This window comes from Scyliorhinus torazame, chromosome 1 (genome assembly GCF_047496885.1).
Source record: "Scyliorhinus torazame isolate Kashiwa2021f chromosome 1, sScyTor2.1, whole genome shotgun sequence".
NCBI classification, from domain to species: Eukaryota; Metazoa; Chordata; class Chondrichthyes; order Carcharhiniformes; family Scyliorhinidae; genus Scyliorhinus; species Scyliorhinus torazame.
The window spans coordinates 148,485,498-148,502,776 of NC_092707.1; the positions used below are offsets into that span (position 1 = coordinate 148,485,498).

The window sequence follows — 17,279 nt, forward strand, 5'->3', positions numbered from 1 at the left end:
CACTGCATAAATCCAAGTTGTTGTTGGGCCAGGTGCAGTGTGCAGGAACCAATGACTCTGCAGTTCCCAATGTCCTGCAAACATTGCTGATCTTCAAACATTTTGAAACTGATTTTTACAGGGTTGAGTTCTGTTCCTGAGGAGAGATTGGGAGGGGCGAGTGCCTGTCGGCTGAAGGCAGTGGCAATGGGCAGTTGTGCAATCAGGCTGCCTTGTGGATATTAAACTCACCCCCAGAACTTTATTTGACTCAAAATAGCATCTAGAAACTCAAACGTATTTGGGGTTATCCCTCAATTTCTTTTATTCGTTTTTAGGGTGAGTCCATTTAAAGAATGGAGAATGGAAAATAACAAACATGTTCAGCTTTAATCTACTGTCATCTCAAAGCAGTAGCTCCCGGATTTTATTCACACGGCTCCCTGTTATCTTACACCGACATCTTTATCTAATGGAACTTTGTCTGGTTAATATTGTTCTCCCTCGGTTGTTGTCTGTCTGTTTGCCTTCTCGTCCGGTGTGGGTGTTTGTCTAGTTGCTTTTTTGCATGCTTCTATTTTTCAGTTCTGCCAACTTGCTGGTTACAAAGTTCCACTTGAACCCGGGGTCGCTGGACTCCCCTAGGTTGGTGTACGCGCCGGATTTGGGCATGTCCTCGGTCTCTCCATCCTCGTTGTTTGGGGTGTTTGCAGCCTCGCCCTCTCCTGCGCCTGCTCCTGTGCTGTCGCTGCCCTTGTTGGCCTCAGAGGTTTGATGCCACTTGGTGGCGAAGGAATCCCAGAAGCCGGTCAGTTTCTTCTCAGGGCCAGGCTCTTGTGGCGCTGGCTCTGAGAGGACACTGGAAAAGAGAGAGGAAAGTGCAATTAATCCTACAGGACTTGTCCCCGATCTCATCATAATTTACCAATGGTGGGGTGGGGGGTGGGGGGGGGGGAACGTTGTTTAAAAAAGGGTGGAGATTATGGAAGAGGGCAGGGTGGCACAGTGTTTAGCACTGCTACCTCACAGCGCTAGGGACCCAGATTTAATTCCGGACTTGAGTGACTGTCTGTGGAGTTGCACGTTCTCCCAGTGTCTGCGTGGGTTTCCTCCGGCAGCTCTGGTTTCCTCCCACAAAGATGTGCAGGTTAGGTGGGCTTACAGGGATAGGGTGGGGGAGTGGGCCTAGGTAGGGTGCTCTTTCAGAGGGTCGGTGGAGACTCGGTGGGCCAAATGGCCTCCTTCTGCACTGTAGGAATTCTATAGAATTTCATGCGATAAAACCTCCCGGAAATGTCCAACCGGAGTTGGAAATGTGAGAAAATTAGCACAGTGTTTAGATAAAGAGAGGAGCTGCTGTTCTTGAATCAATGAATCAGATTGAATTTCATTTTGACATTTTAAATTAACCAAGTTTTACAATTTCATTAAAATCCAATTTACAGCAAACTCTTACGCACAGTTGGATATTCTCGGAAAATTCTTAGCTCAGTCTTTTAAATTATTCATATTTTTAAAATGGAATTTGACGAGAGATTAATCAATCACAGAAACATGACCATGTTTATATCAAACAGCACATAACACAGCCCATTCCAGCTGAGGACTATGCCAGCCTATCCCAGGCCAAGCAGCCAGGTGTGAACCTAGACCATTGTTGACCGGACATTTCACCTTAAGGGGCATCACAATTGCAACAATCCTGCCCTTAGCTGGTGATCCACTGCTGCCCATCCCAGCTGCAATCATTGGGCGATAATTAAGAGCAGGTTCTCGCTGACATCGACTAACTGCACCGATCTGAGACCTTTATTCATCTAGTTTTGAACGAGTTCTCGTTTAAATTTGGGCGCATTGCAAATTGACTAAGTCCTATGAGAGGGGAACGACCCTGGAATCACTATGACCAAGGCTTCTGCACAGGTCTCACACACTGCTGTGTTTACCAGGAGTGTAGAACAGGTTTGCTTAATATGCCAGGAACTTGGAAAATCTAAAATATTGAAAGCGGCTGGTAATGAAAAGAGATTACTCTGTCCTCTCAGGCTCATGCGTCCTGAAGACCAATATAAATTATGAAGGCTTTGATAGAGTGAATAATGTGAAACTTTCCACTGGCAGGAGGTTTGATAACCAGAGGGCGTTAATTAGCAAAACAGCCAAGGAGAAATAAGATTTTTGTTTTATGCACCGAGTTGTTATCTGGAAGGCATGATGGATGCAAGTTCAATAGTAACTTTCAAAATGCATGAAAAGGAGAAAATTGCATGACTGTGGAGAAAGAGCAGAAGAGAGGGACTAATTGGATAGCTCTTTCAATGAGTCAACAGAGACATAATGGACCCAATAGCCTCACCTATGCTGTATGGTTCTAGAAGATGCCCAGAATCACCTTTGGAGGACAATTCTGCCCAAACTTGGCATCACCTGACCATGAATTGATTGAGCCTGGAGAATGTGCCTTGCCCCATCACTTGGGTTTTCCAATAAATAAAAAACTGTTTCTATCCTTTCCCAGTCAAACTCAAAAGTGATTAAGTGAAGGAGCTGTTCCCTTGTCTCTGCCAGTACTATGTACAGCCACTGGAAAGTTGGTTGAGACTGGATGATGAGTGATGCTCTTTGGAGCTGCTGTCCTGTCCTGATTGTTTGGGTACAAGCTCGGCTTCCACTCAGTACCCACGTTCACAAAACTGTAGAATCTCACAGCACAGAAAATGACTATTCACCCCATTGTGTTCTTTGAGGAATAATATAGCCCGGCAATGTCTAGACAATTTGGAAAGGCAATGAAAGGGCAAATAAAATATGGCACATTCAGTCAGGGCATTGGCAGGTGTGCTGATCTGTATGACAGTGTTAGCCTTCCCCTCTTAGTAAATTGTGTGGGCCTCTGTTGCAGAGAGGCTTTGATAAAAGGCTAGGATATTATAGGGAGTGGGGGAAGGGTTTCAATGAGAGGGCAGGGATACATGGTGAGGAGTATCAATGGGTCAGTGAGGGTAATTTTGCAGGGGCATCAATGGTAGATTGAGGGTAATGGGAAGAAGGCATTAATGAGAAAATAAGGGGAGACAGCGAATGTATATGGTGAGGGTATATGGCCAGGAATATTAGGGAGGAGAATCAATAGGATACGGATGGTGCTGGAGGCATGGGTAGTCAATGGGCTGAATGGCCTTCTCTTCTCCTTGCCACCAGACATTCCATTTTATGCTGGCTTGGAGTAGATTGAAGTAACTTGCAATCGGTGTTCTGATGGATGAATGTACTCACTGTTCGACTGGGGCAATGTTCTCAGCTGGGAGTAACTTGTGTTCGTCATCCTTGTTGAAGAGTGAGGACATACATTTCCATCCCTTTGCACTAGCCCCTTGCACCTGCAAACAGACAAACACCATCATTGACTCTGCTCCTGCCTGTTCAATCTTCTGTCTAGTAGTGCAAAACAAACAATTAATTGAACTGTTCAGCCCCAAACCCCCTCAACCCAAGATGGGGCAGAGGTGGATGATGCTACAAGAGTCGAAGTAGGAGGTCATCGGGGCAGAGGTGGATGATGCTACAGGAGTCGAAGTAGGAGGTCCTGGAAGCTCGGCTCAGTGTAAAATAGGATACTGAATTTGTAAATAGTCTAATTCAGCTTGGAAAAGTGGCCATAGAGAGTGATGGAATCAATAGGAAACCATTTGTGGCCAAGGCTGAAGATAATAGTTTCAGACTTCCTAATATTTGTTTGCATTATCCAGCAGTAAATGCTGGACAGTCAGCCTAAAAACACAAAGGCAATGGAAGGGTTGAGAGAGGTGGTGGTAAGTTAGAGCTAGGAGATGTCAGAGTACATGTGGATGGGACTCAACGTGGTTTCAGGCTACATGGGAAATAGGAATTGGCTAAGCTTGGAACCATAGGGAACACCAGAAATAACATATATGAATTTGAAGCAGGAGTAAGCCACTTGGCCCCTAGAGCCTGCTCCGCCATTCGATAAGTCCATGGCCGATCTGATTAGAGTATCCAATTATTTTTTTTCCCCCAAGGGGCAATTTAGCGTGGCCAATTCACCTACCCTGCGCATCTTTTGGATTGTGGGGGTGAGAGCCATGCAGACACGGGGAGGACGTGCAAATTCCACACGGACAGTGATCAGGTGCCGGCATTGAACCTGGGTCACCATGCCGCCCTTGCTGATCCAACTGTAACCTTAACTCTATGTTCCCGCCTATCCCAGATACCTTTCACCCCTTTGCTTATCAAGAATCTATCTAACTCTGCCTTAAAAATATTCAAAGACTATGCTCCACTGCCTTTTGAGGGTGTTCCAAAGTGCTATGCTCTTTGAGAGAAAACAATTATCTTCATCTCTGCCTTAAATGGACGACCCTTTAATTTTAAACAATGACCCCACCTAGTTCTAGATTTTTTTCACAAGAGAAAACATCCTTTCTACATCCACTCTGTCAAGACCTCTCAGGATCTTGTGTTTCAAATAAAGTTGCACCTTACACTTCTGAACTGCAGATACAAGTCTAGCCTATCCAACCTTTGCTCAAAAAGACAACCTGCCCATCTCAGGTATTGGTCTAGTGAATCTTCTCTGAACTGCTTCCAGCACATTTATATCCTCAATTAAGGAGACCAATAATGTATATAGTGCTCCAAATGTAGCCTCACCAATGCCTTGTATAACTGAAACATAATCTCCCTACTTGTGTATTCACTTCCCCTAAATAAACGATAACAATTGTTTTAGCCTTCCTAAATACTTGCTGTACCTGTATAGTAACGTTTTGTGAGTCATGCACTGGGATATCCAAATCCTTCCACTTCTCCGAGCTCTGCAATTTCTCACCATTTAGATAATAAGCTTATTTTTTTATTCTTCCTGCCTTATTGGACAGTTTCACATTTTCCCACTTCATACTCTATTTGCCAGATCACTTAACCTGTCAATCCCCTTTGTAGTCTTCCTGTATCCTCTTCACAACTTATTTTCCAATCTGCCTTTGTTTCATCAGCAAATTTAGCAACAGTACCTTTGATCTCTTCATCAAAGTCATAGATTGTAAAGAATTGAGGCTCCAGCAATGATCCCTGTGGCACACCATTCATTACATCTTGCCAACCAGAAAATTAGCTATTTGTGTCTACCCTCTTTTTTCTGTTAGCTAACCAATCTTCTATCTATGTCATTATGTTACTCCCTACACCATGAGCTTTCATTGTCCGCACTAACCTTTGATTTGGAACCATATCAAATGTCAAATCCTAGTACATCCAAGGAACTCCAATAAATTGGTTAAACATGATTTCCCTTTCACAAACCAAGTTGATGCAACCTGATTATCTTGTTAATTAATCGATTACCCTATTAACATTGTGGAAAAGGGAAAATAAACCATTCCGGGAGATTCCTTGGTTAGGTCAGACTGGAATTAGGTGATAGCAATCTCACCCACCTGAACAGAGAAAATTAGAGGAGGATGGTGTGATCAACTGTATCAAAGCCTGCAGATTGATCGTAAAGGTTGAGGGAGAGTATATACGATTCAGTCACCTGGGATATAATTTGTGCCTCAGACTAACCACTCATCTCTCAACCATCTTTCCATCAGTGGCTGTCTGCTGATCTTTGAGATTAGATATATAGGAAGTAGGTCAGTTGTGTCCCAGAAAATGTTTTCACTACTTCAAACTAAATGCCAGAGAAAGTAGGGAGGAGGTGATGAAGTGAGTAAGCCTGTCATCTCAGAGACTTATGTTGACATTGTGAAAATGAAAGATCCCTCTAACAGCCGGCTGGAAGGGTCTTGTATGAAGCAAGATTTGTCCACTGAGTTCCCAGCATTGAACACTGAATTTGATATCACTTAAAGAGACAGCATTACTCTGACAATTCTGTAAAATCATTTAAAAGGGATTTGGCTAAGTAGTGGAAAAGAGAGAGACTATAAATGGAAATGGGTTCAGAGAAGCCAGCTCCAGTTGAAGAGTTAGCACCAGCATAGCCAAATGGCCCCTTGCTGTGTTGAACATTTGATGAAAAATTGATAAAAACAAAAACAAATAATACTACCATGAGATATAGATCAGAGGAAGCTTATTTCTGCATCTAATCCGTGCTGTACCTTTTCTGGGAAAGTTTGATGGAACAGTGTGGAGAATGAAGAGAGGATTATACCGATCTGTGGTGCTCCCCACAGTTGGATAGTTGGTATTACTCAGGGCCAAGTTTCACCCTCAAAGTGAACATTAGAGGATGGTGGAAACTCCGGGATTATTATCCCGTAGAGAGATCATGTTCTAGGCAGAGGCTGATTGGAATTTATTTTTGAAATTTATTTTGTAAAGAAGGTGGCAAGACCATGAAATGTGACTGGAGCTCTCCAGGTTTGAAGGGAAGGGACACTTGTGATAGTGTTCTGTTTTTGCTGTACTGAAACAGAACTCTGTGCCTCTCAGATCCACTCTCCAAAACTGAAACCCTGCTGCTGCTAAATATTTCAGTGAAATCTAACGGACTTTGGTGGGAGATTATATCCAATAAATAATGCAACACCTATCTCCTTTCTTTACTGTAACATGTATATGACATGCGCCAGCGATCAGTTACTGGACCTTTAAAAGGTACAATAATAATAATATTATAATCTTTATTGTCACAAGTAGGCTTACATTGCAATGAAGTTACTGGGAAAAGCCTCTAGTCGCCACATTCCGGCACCTGTTCAGGTACAGAGGGAGAACTCAGAATGTCCAAATTACCTAGCAGTTAGTCCAGTGTAAAGGTCATTCATTCCTCACACAAGACCCATCACATGACCTACATACCCGTGCCCGTATTGACAGTCCCTCACAGCTATGTTCACACTGAGACCTCTCACATTTGTGTCCACACTGAATGCCCCAAGCCTGGCCCTGTACTGATGACACCTGTGCCCACACTGAGTCCCTTACACCTTTCCAACACTGATGCTTCCTTGTGGCTATATCCACACCATGACCTCCCATACCTGTGCCCACAGTATAATCCCCTCACAATTGCTCCCACACTATAGTCACACAATGACAATGTGATTAACTTAATTACTGTTAAATTAGGAAGCAGCTATTAATAGTTCTTGCAGTAATTGAATCTCAGCGTTCTGCTGATGGCCTTTGCAGTTTTATTTGCTGATTTACATGGTACTTTGACTTATTCTTTAAATAACGGCCTTGTAACTCACTGTCAGCTTTCTGTTATCCCAGTATTTTATTTTTCTGACATTCCCTCCCTCACCCCTAAGAGACTGTGGATGACTGGGGGTTGATGAGGGTGGGAGCAACACTGTGTCCCATGCTAGTATTTGTTCCATATGTGAGAATTTGGTTGTTTGTGCCTATGGAAGGAGGGTTTTAATCACAACCCTGCCCTTTTGGGGAGCTGGGGTATGTCTGGAGTAGGAACATTGGCAGTTCTTCCCCTGTAATCCAGAAAGACTCAGATTAAATGTAGTTACCCAACACTGCCCCGGTGTGATTGGTCTCACTCCAACCTGCCGCCTATATTGTAACCCGTGAGCCCACTGGGCAGCTTCCAATCATTTTTCATTGAAAGCCAATAAAGGTGTCGAGACTGAGGATGCTGCTGGTTAACATTCTCTCAGTAACTTGCTGCATGAACTGTGCAGATGTAGAGCCTCTCAGCATCCTCACTGATGCACAGCTGCAATTTCCACCTGACATCCCAATGTTTATTCAACTGGCAATGCCTGGAGTCTGGTGAAATAAATTCAGCTCATATAATGGGTTAGAAATGAATTACGTGTACCTTTTTTGCCAACTGCGAAACAGAACTGGAGCCTTCCTCTGCCGTCATGTCGATCACTGATTCATTATTCTGAAAGAAATATTGGCTTTTTTAATTGACAGGTTAGATACCATAATCCTGCAATACAATTTCAGCATTTCAACTGCCACATTAACAGCTTCAGGAAATACAGCGTAATGTTTACATCTGTACAGTTCTAATCATTGTTTTAATAATTTTGTGACTGAATTGTTTTAATCATTGATCCAAATGTATCCAAAGTTCCAGAAAACATTAATCTTCATGGAGCAGTAATGTCCATTCAACCCATCAACAGATAAAACATAGAAAGTCTTTGAAGAATAAACAGAGAAGACTGGAAATATTCAGAAGGTTAGGTAGCACTGGTAACTTTCCAGAGCAAGTATAACCAGATACTGTCTGCCTCCTGAGCATATCCAGCATTTTCCATTGACCTACCTGTTCTTTGATTTCTTCCTCCTCATCAGCAGTGAAACTCTTCAGCACTTTGTTCTTGTAAACTTTCCAGATCCCCTGATTCATTATTTTGCTTCTTTGATCTTTACTTCAGAGAAAACTTGAGTTTTGTTGTCAGGAGCCCATTAATGTGGGCAGGGAGCTTTGAGTCCAGAACTAGAGCTAGTACCAGGCAGGCTGGGCCCCGGGCATTACAAAGCTCGGCTGTGAAGACAGTGATCCGTTTGAACTACCTCCAGCCCCAGGCACCGATTCCAGGCAGACAGCATGAGCTGTTTGACTGCGGAGGGTTACATTAAAGTTTTAGTGTGATGGAGATGCGCATGTGACCCAAACCTGTCTCCACCGACTGCAACCTCGCTTGTCCAATCAGAAGCAGCCCAAGATGACATTTCTGCAGAGCTGAGGTGTGCAGCTGAGGTTTCAGAGCCCGCTCAAATATTGGGAGCTGGAGGCTGCTGGCTTTGTACTTTCCTGGCTGTCTTCACTGGAATACAACATGTAATCTACATTCTCCTAACCCTGGAAAAGATGTTGTTCTGTACCAGAATATTTGGTCTCTTTAAAAAAAAGCATCTTCCAGCACAAGTCCCCCTTGCTTCACACTGGAGTCAGTTTAAACATCAGTTGAACAAATAGTGTTAGCAATGTTGACGAGGGTCTTTGTTTAGGTGAGGGAAACAAAGCTGAGGGCCTCTCGAGGGGTTCTCCTCGGCGGAGAGCTTTCTATTCAGTGTTAGCGACTAATGTCGCCTCAGCCAAACCGTGTTATGTCATTGGCCACAACACAGATGTGGAGTCGCGATCTGAGATTGTCGCTACTTCGCCTCAAACTGTGACGACGATTTGAAACTCCATATCACGGGGGAGTGGTCACATTGATATTTTCTGTCCGCAAAGCTGAAAGAGCACCACCCACCAACTGAACTTTCTCTTCCTCAAAGTGGGCTGAGGGGTGGAGACTCTCCCTCTTTATTGGAGACTCTAGAGGGTAAAGCTGGCAGCTGGGGAGTGTCTGGCAAATAACACTGTGAGGGAGGTGGAGGGAGGGAGAGAGGTGGAGGGAGGTGAAGGAAGCGGTGCATGTGAGAAGCTGCCGGAAGGAGAACTGGATAACAATAGTGCATGAAGCTAAGTTAGAACACCTTCTAACAGTGTGGTGAAGGTACAGATGTTACTTTAAGAGGACAAAGTGTATGCTGGTGCCCAAGGTGGGCAAGGGGGAATGAGGGGAGGGTATGCAGTGGCAGTTCTGGTGGATGTAGAGGTTTTAGAAGTTTTGTTCTCCAATCCTTAGCCTCACTGCCACCTCCTTCCTGGCAGCACCGCACGCTCCGGGCAGAGGCAGCATTTGGGCACATTGTTTTCAATTTCCCTAAAGACAAGGGGCGGAATTCTCCGGTATCGGCGCGATGTCCGCCGACTGGCGCCCAAAATGGCGCAAATCAGTCGGGCAGCGCGCCGCCCCAAAGGTGCGGAATGCTCCGCATCTTGTGGGGCCGAGCCCCAATCTTAAGGGGCTAGGCCCGCGCCGAACGAATTTCCGCCCCGCCAGCTGGCGGAAAAGGCCTTTGGTGCCCCGCCAGCTGGCGCGGAAATGACATCTCCGGGCGGCGCATGCGCGAGAGCGTCAGCGGCCGCTGACGGCATTCCCGCACATGCGCAGTGGAGGGAGTCTCTTCCGCCTCCGCCATGGTGGAGACCGTGGCGAAGGCGGAAGGGAAAGAGTGCCCCCATGGCACAGGCCCACCCACGGATCGGTGGGCCCCGATCGCGGGCCAGGCCACCGTGGGGGCACCCCCCGGGGCCAGATCGCTCCGCGCCCCCCCCCCCAGGACCCCGGAGCCCGCCCGCACCGCCTTGTCCCGCCGGTAAGGTAGGTGGTTTAATTTACACCGGCGGGACAGGCATTTTAGCGGCGGGACTTCGGCCCATGAGTATCGCGGGGGGGGGGGGGCCCGCCAACTGGCGCGGTGCGATTCCCGCCCCCGCCGAATATCCGGTGGTGGAGAATTCGGCAACCGGCGGGGGCGGGATTCACGCCAGCCCCCGGCGATTCTCCGACCCGGCGGGGGGTCGGAGAATCTCGCCCAAGATTTCAATGAGTGAGGCCCTGCAGTTGTCTTTCTTCTCTGGCCTGATGGTGTGAGATTTATGGATGGACGAAACACTAATGCCAGCACGGTTTCTCTCAGTCCCAATTCTGTGCAGCAGTTTCCAGGTGGTTCAGCTGCTCCCGCCTGTGTTAAACCAGATTCTGCAGCGAAAATGCAATGGGAAGCCGCCATTGGCGTAACTGTTCGGGGAAGTTCTGTGTCATGGCAGTCAAGCTTGGCGAGATATATAATTGAGATATATTTGTATAAACCAGAAGTAGGTGGAGGGTTATGTGGTGATATGCATCACTGTAAATACACAAGGGGTTAATGTAAATACACTATGACTAAGTAAACACTAGAGGGAGCACCAGAGACGTCATGACATGCAGACATACAGCGAATAAACACATAGACTAGGACACGACCAATGAGCAGTCAAGACACCCAGAGGTGGCATTACCACAAGGGGGCATTACACAACCCATATAAAAGGACAGGACACACATGCCCTGTCTCTTTCCACAGGCGACACTTAGAGAGTAGGGCAGGGGCAGATCAGAAGCATCACACCCATCACATGGCTTAGAGCAGACTGTTTAGTTAGGCTGAGTTACTATAGCAAGATTAGCAGGAGAGTCGAACTCATAGAGAACTGTGCTAATGGTTCAATAAATCACATTGAACTTACTTCAAAGTCTGGAGTATCTTTTGGTCAAAGCTGCATAGAGTTGCAGCCTGTGTAATCCCAGAGTACACAACACAACAGGGTTACAGGAACAATTTGTATCCTGCTCAATGCTTGACAGTATGGCTCAGACTTGAAGCCATTTTGAGTTATCTGCATTTTAAAGTGTGAGTCACGACCCAGTGTTTTGTTTTTTTTAAAAAATGTTTATTCAAATTTTCCAACAGAATTTTTAACAAACCCCCCCCCCCAACAACAAAAAGAAAGAAACACAAACACAACAGTCAAAAATTATACAAAACTTATACATTGGGTTTCCCCCATATACAGTAACCCCCCCATATGACATTCAAAGGTACCCGTAGGGAAGCCCCCCCCACCCACCCAAAATACCCCCCCGAAAGAGACCCCCCCCTCCACCCCCACCCTTGGGTTGCTGCTGCTGCTGACCTCCTCCTAACGCTCCACGAGATAGTCTAGGAACGGTTGCCACCGCCTGAAGAACCCCTGCACAGACCCTCGTAAGGCAATCTTTATCCTCTCCAGCTTGATGAACCCTGCCATGTCATTTATCCAGGCTTCCACACTGGGGGGCTTCGCATCCTTCCATAATAGCAAAATCCTCCGCCGGGCTACCAGGGACGCAAAGACCAGGATACCGGCCTCTTTCGCCTCCTGCACTCCCGGCTCGTCCGTTACCCCAAATAGTGCCAACCCCCAACTCGGCTTGACCTGGACTTTCACCACCTTGGACATAGTCCTCGCGAAACCCCTCCAGAACCCATCCAGCGCCGGACACGATCAGAACATGTGGACGTGATTCGCCGGGCTTCCCGAGCACCTCCCACATCTATCCTCCACCCCAAAGAACCTACTCAACCTCGCCCCTGTCATGTGCGCTCTGTGAGTAACTTTGAATTGTATTAGGCTGAGCCTGGCGCAAGAGGAGGAAGAATTAACCCTACTCAGGGCATCAGCCCACAGACCCTCATCTATCTCCTCCCCAAACTCCTCCTCCCACTTGCCCTTTAACTCCTCCACCGAGGCCTCCTCTTCTTTCAGCTCCTGGTAGATCGCCGAGACCGTGCCTTCCCCAACCCTTACACCCAAAATCACCCTGTCCTGAGTGACCTGTGATGGGAGCAGCGGGAATTCCCTCACCTGCCGCCTCACAAACGCCCTCACTTGCATATACCTGAAATCATTTCCCAGGGGGTAACCCAAACTTCTCCTCCAGCGCCCCTAGGCTCATTGCAGTGGGTCCTTGTCCCGCTTCAGGATCAGAGAGATCAGCGCCCTGGACATTGCCCATCTATAAACAGGTCCCCCATTCTTCTAATCCCTGCCCGATGCCAGATCCGAAACCCCCCATCCATCCTTCCCGGGACGAACCGGTGGTTCTCCCGAATCGGGGACCGCACCGAGGCTCCCACTCGCCCCTGTGTCGTCTCCACTGCCCCCAGATCTTCAACGTCGCCGCCACCACCGGACCCATGGTGTACCTTGTCGGCGAGAGCGGCAGCGGTGCCGTCGCCAGCGCCCTCAGGCTCGTGCCCACACACTACACCATCTCCAACCTCTTCCACGCCACTCCCTCTCCCTCTATTACCCACTTACAGATCATCACCGCATTGGCAGCCCAATAATAGCCGCACAAAGTCGGCAGAGCCAGCCCTCCCCTGCCCCTACTACGCTCCAGAAACACCCTCTTTACCCTGGGGGTCTTATTTGCCCACACGAAACCCATGATGTTCCTACCTACCCGTTTGAAAAAGGCCTTGGGAATCATAATGGGAAGGCACTGGAACACAAAGAGAAACCTTGGGAGGACCATAATTTTAACGGACTGCACCCTGCCCGCTAGCGAGAGTGGCAGCACATCCCATCTTTTGAAATCCTTCTCCATCTGCTCCACCAACCGCGTCAAATTGAGCTTGCGCAGGGCCCCCCAACTCCCAGCCACCTGGATCCTTAAGTACCGAAAGCTCCTTTCCGCCCTCTTCAACGGCAGGTCGTCTATCCCCTTTCCATGGTCCCCTGGATGCACCACAAAGAACTCACTTTTCCCTACATTGAGCTTATACCCCAAGAAGTCCCCAAACTCCCTTAGGATCCGCATGACCTCCGCCATCCCCTCCACTGGATCTGCCACATACAGCAACAGGTCGTCCGCATATAGCGACACCCGATGTTCCTCTCTCCCTCGGACCAGTCCCCTCCATTTCCTGGACTCCCATAGTGCCATGGCCAGAGGCTCAATTGCCAATGCAACAACAAGGGGGACAGGGGGCACCCCTGCCTCGTCCCTCGGTACAGCCGAAAGTACTCCGACCGCTGCCGATTCGTAGCCACACTCGCCACCGGGGCTCTATATAGCAACCTGACCCAGCTGATGAACCCCTCCCCGAACCCAAACCTACGCAGCATTTCCCAAAGATACTCCCACTCCACCTGGTCGAAGGCCTTCTCCACGTCCATAGTTGCCAATACCTCCGCCTCTCCCTCCACCGATGGCATCATAATCGCATTGAGGAGCCTCCGCACATTAATGTTTGGCTGCCTGCCCTTTACAAATCCCGTCTGGTCCTCATGAATCACCCCCGGGACACAGTCCTCAATTCACGTAGCCAGCACTTTTGCCAGCAACTTAACATCCACATTGAGGAGCGAGATCGGTCTAGACGACCCACATTGCAGTGGGTCCTTGTCCCGCTTCAGGATCAGAGAGATCAGCGCCCTGGACATTGTCGGGGGCAAGGTCCCCCCCTCCCTTGCCTTATTGAAAGTCCTCACTAGCAACAGGCCTAGCAGGTGCACGTATTTCCTGTAAAACTCGAACGGGAACCCATCTGGCCCCGGGGCCTTCCCCGCCTGCATGCTCCCCAATCCTTTAACCAGCTCCTCCAGCCCAATTGGCGCCTCTAAACCAGCCACCTCCTGCTCCTCCACCCTCGGGAACCTCAGCTGATCCAAAAATCGTCGCATCCCCTCTTCCCCCCGCTGGGGGCTCAGATCTGTACAGATCCCCATAGAAGTCCCTAAATACCTTGTTTATTCTCACCGCACTCTGCACCATATTCCCCCCCGCTATCCTTAACTCCACCTATCTCTCTCGCTGCCTCCCTCTTACGAAGCTGGTTTGCCAGCATCCGACTCGCCTTCTCCCCGTACTCGTACGTCGCCCCCTCCGCTTTCCTCCACTGTGCCTCTGCTTTCCCTGTGGTCAACAGGTCGAACTCCGTCTGGAGGTTCCGCCGCTCCCTGAGTAGTCCCTCCTCGGGGGCCTCTGCATATCTCCTGTCCACCCTTAAAATCTCCCCCACCAACCTCTCCCTCTCCCTCCCCTCTCTCTTCTCCCTGTGGGCCCTGATGGAGATTAACTCTCCCCTGACCACCGCCTTCCGCGCCTCCCAGACTACCCCCACCTGCATCTCCCCATTGCATTGGCCTCCAAATATCTTTCAATGCACCCCCACACCCGCCCACACACCACCTCATTCGCCAATAATCCCACATCTAGACGCCACAGCGGGCGCTGGTCCCTCTCCATAAGACCAGAAGACATAGGAGCGGAAGTAAGGCCATTCGGCCCATCAGGTCCACTCCACCATTCAATCATGGCTGATTTCAACTCCATTTACCCGCTCTCTCTCCATAGCCCTTAATTCCTCGAGAAATCAAGAACTTATCAACTTCTGTCTTAAAGACTCTCAACGTCCCGGCCTCCACCGCCCTCTGTGGCAATGAATTCCACAGACCCACCACTCTCTGGCTGAAGAAATTTCTCCTCATCTCTGTTCTAAGGTGACTCCCTTTTATTCTAAGGCTGTGCCCCCGGGTCCTATTCTCCCCTGCTAATGGAAACAACTTCCCTACATCCACCCTATCTAAGCCATTCATTATCTTGTAAGTTTCTATTAGATCTCCCCTCAACCTCCTAAACTCCAATGAATATAATCCCAGGATCCTCAGACGTTCATCGTATGTTAGGCCTACCATTCCTGGGATCATCCGTGTGATCCTCTCCTCTCCTAACTCCAGCTCCACCCAGTTCGGGACGTGGTCCGAGATGGCTATGGCCAAATACTCCGTTCCCTCCACTTTCGGGATTAGCACCCTACTCAAAATTTAAAAATCTACCCGGGAGTAGGCTCTATGGACGTGGGAAAAGAATAAAAATTCCCTAGCCAGGGGCCTGATAAACCTCCATGGATCCACTCCCCCCATCTGGTCCATAAACCCCCTAAGCACCTTGGCCGCAGCCGGCCTCTTACCCATCTTGGACCTAGAGCGATCCAGTGCTGGGTCCAGCACCGTGTTGAAATCCCCCCCCCCCCCATTATCAAGCTTCCTACCTCCAGGTCCGGAATCCGACCCAGCATGCGTTTCATAAATCCGGCATCATCCCAGTTCGGGGTATATACGTTTACCAGTACCACCCGCACCCCCTGCAACCTACCACTCACCATCACATATCGACCTCCATTATCCACTACAATATTCATTGCCTCAAACGACACCCGCTTCCCCACCAGTATTGCAACCCCTCTGTTCTTCGCATCCAGCCCTGAATGGAACACCTGTCCTACCCGTCCCTTTCTCAGCCTAACCTGATCTGCCACCTTCAAATGTGTCTCCTGGATCATAACCACGTCTGCCTTCAGTCCCTTTAAGTGCGCAAACACCCTGGCCCTCTTGACCGGCCCATTCAGGCCCCTCACATTCCAAGTTATCAGCCGGATTGGGGGAAACGTTAGCTCTTTTCTCTCCCTACAGTTGCTGCCAGACCTGCTGAGATTTTCCAGCATTTTCTCTTTCGTTTCAGATTCCAGCATCCGCAGTAATTTGCTTTTAACCTATCACGAGGAACCCTGAAAGAAAGAACTTGCACTTTTTGAGAATCCTTCCCTGACAATGAGTTTGGTTTAGAATTGCTCTCGTTGTTGCCATGCGGGAAATGCAGCGGCCAATTTGTGCACAAATCTCACAAATGGCAATTGGAGTATATAGAACATAGAACATACAGTGCAGAAGGAGGCCATTTGGCCCATCGAGTCTACACCAACCCACTTAAACCCTCCATTCCACCCTATCCCCGTAACCCAATAACCCCTCCTAACCTTTTTGGTCACTAAAGGCAATTTATCATGGCCAATCCACCTAACCTGCACGTCTTTGGACTGTGGGAGGAAACCGGAGCACCCGGAGGAAACCCACGCACACACGGGGAGAACGTGCAGACTCCGCACAGACAGTGACCCAGCGGGGAATCGAACTGGGACCCTGGCGCTGTGAAGCCACAGTACTATCCACATGTGCTACCATGCTGCCCTAAATGATTAGTTCATTTAGTTTGTGTGATGTTACTTGGGTGATGTGAGATAGAACAGGTCACTGAATCAACAGGCAAAGAACATTAACTTCTTCAGTACTAGGGGAGGGTTCAAACATTTCCCACTGTGGTAGGGAGTAGAAATTGTCACGAGCTTCCCAGCGCTCAGCCCAGCGAGGCCGGCAACGCAATTCAATGATAATTGGTCCATTTAACAAGGCCTCACGGCCTTCTCTCCGCAAATGAAGGCTCGCCAACTGATTCGCTGGAACCGCGCTTGCCAGTCCCCCCCCGCCCCCGCTAACAAGGTCGAACAGCACTTAAACTGCACTTGTTCAGCCAACCCCAGCCATCTCGCAACAATGGTGCTGAGGAGACCACCCCCAAGATTCAGGAACACTGACCTAGGGAGCTCCTAGATGCAGTGGAGGTCAGGAGGGATGTCCTGTTCCTCCAAGGGTCCTGGAAGGGCAGCCAGTGCTACCTGGGATGAGATGGCAGCAGCTGGGAGATCTGGGCGTGTGACCAGGAAGATAGGCCTCTAGTGCCGAAAAAAGGTCAACACCCTACACCTGGCAGTACGAGTGAGTAGACCCCCCCCCCCCCCCCCAGGGAGCATCCACCTCGCAACCCTCCCTCCACACCCCCCTTCCCACCACTGTTAACCACATCTGTGGCTAACGGTGTCCCCTCTGCGGTTCCTCAGGAGAAGCCCTCCCATAATCGTCGGGACGAGGGCCCAGACTGGCGGAGGGGTGCCAGGCATAAGAATCCTCAATTCATAGAACATAGAACAGTACAGCACAGTACAGGCTCTTCAGCCCACGATGTTGTGCCGACCATTTATCCTAATCTAAGATCAACCTAACCTACACCCCTTCAATTTACTGCTGTCCA

At 48.7% G+C, this 17,279-nt stretch overlaps 1 protein-coding gene across 3 annotated transcripts in view; it reads right to left on the reverse strand.

Moving 5' to 3' along the window:
* Positions 1-279: 279 nt before the first annotated feature.
* LOC140429758 (uncharacterized protein C1orf232) overlaps positions 280-17,279 on the reverse strand; it is a 93,744-nt gene continuing 76,744 nt past the window's right edge. For 2 of the 3 annotated variants that reach the window (XM_072517166.1, XM_072517145.1), the window contains exons 3-5: positions 7,790-7,858; positions 3,256-3,359; positions 280-838 (exon numbers count right to left, since the gene is read on the reverse strand). In XM_072517166.1, coding sequence (XP_072373267.1) covers positions 532-838; positions 3,256-3,359; positions 7,790-7,858 — 480 coding nt within the window. In that variant the 3' untranslated portion in view covers positions 280-531. Of the gene's footprint in view, positions 839-3,255; positions 3,360-7,789; positions 7,859-8,248; positions 8,493-17,279 lie in introns of those variants that run through there. The other variant, XM_072517156.1, reaches the window with a different exon arrangement.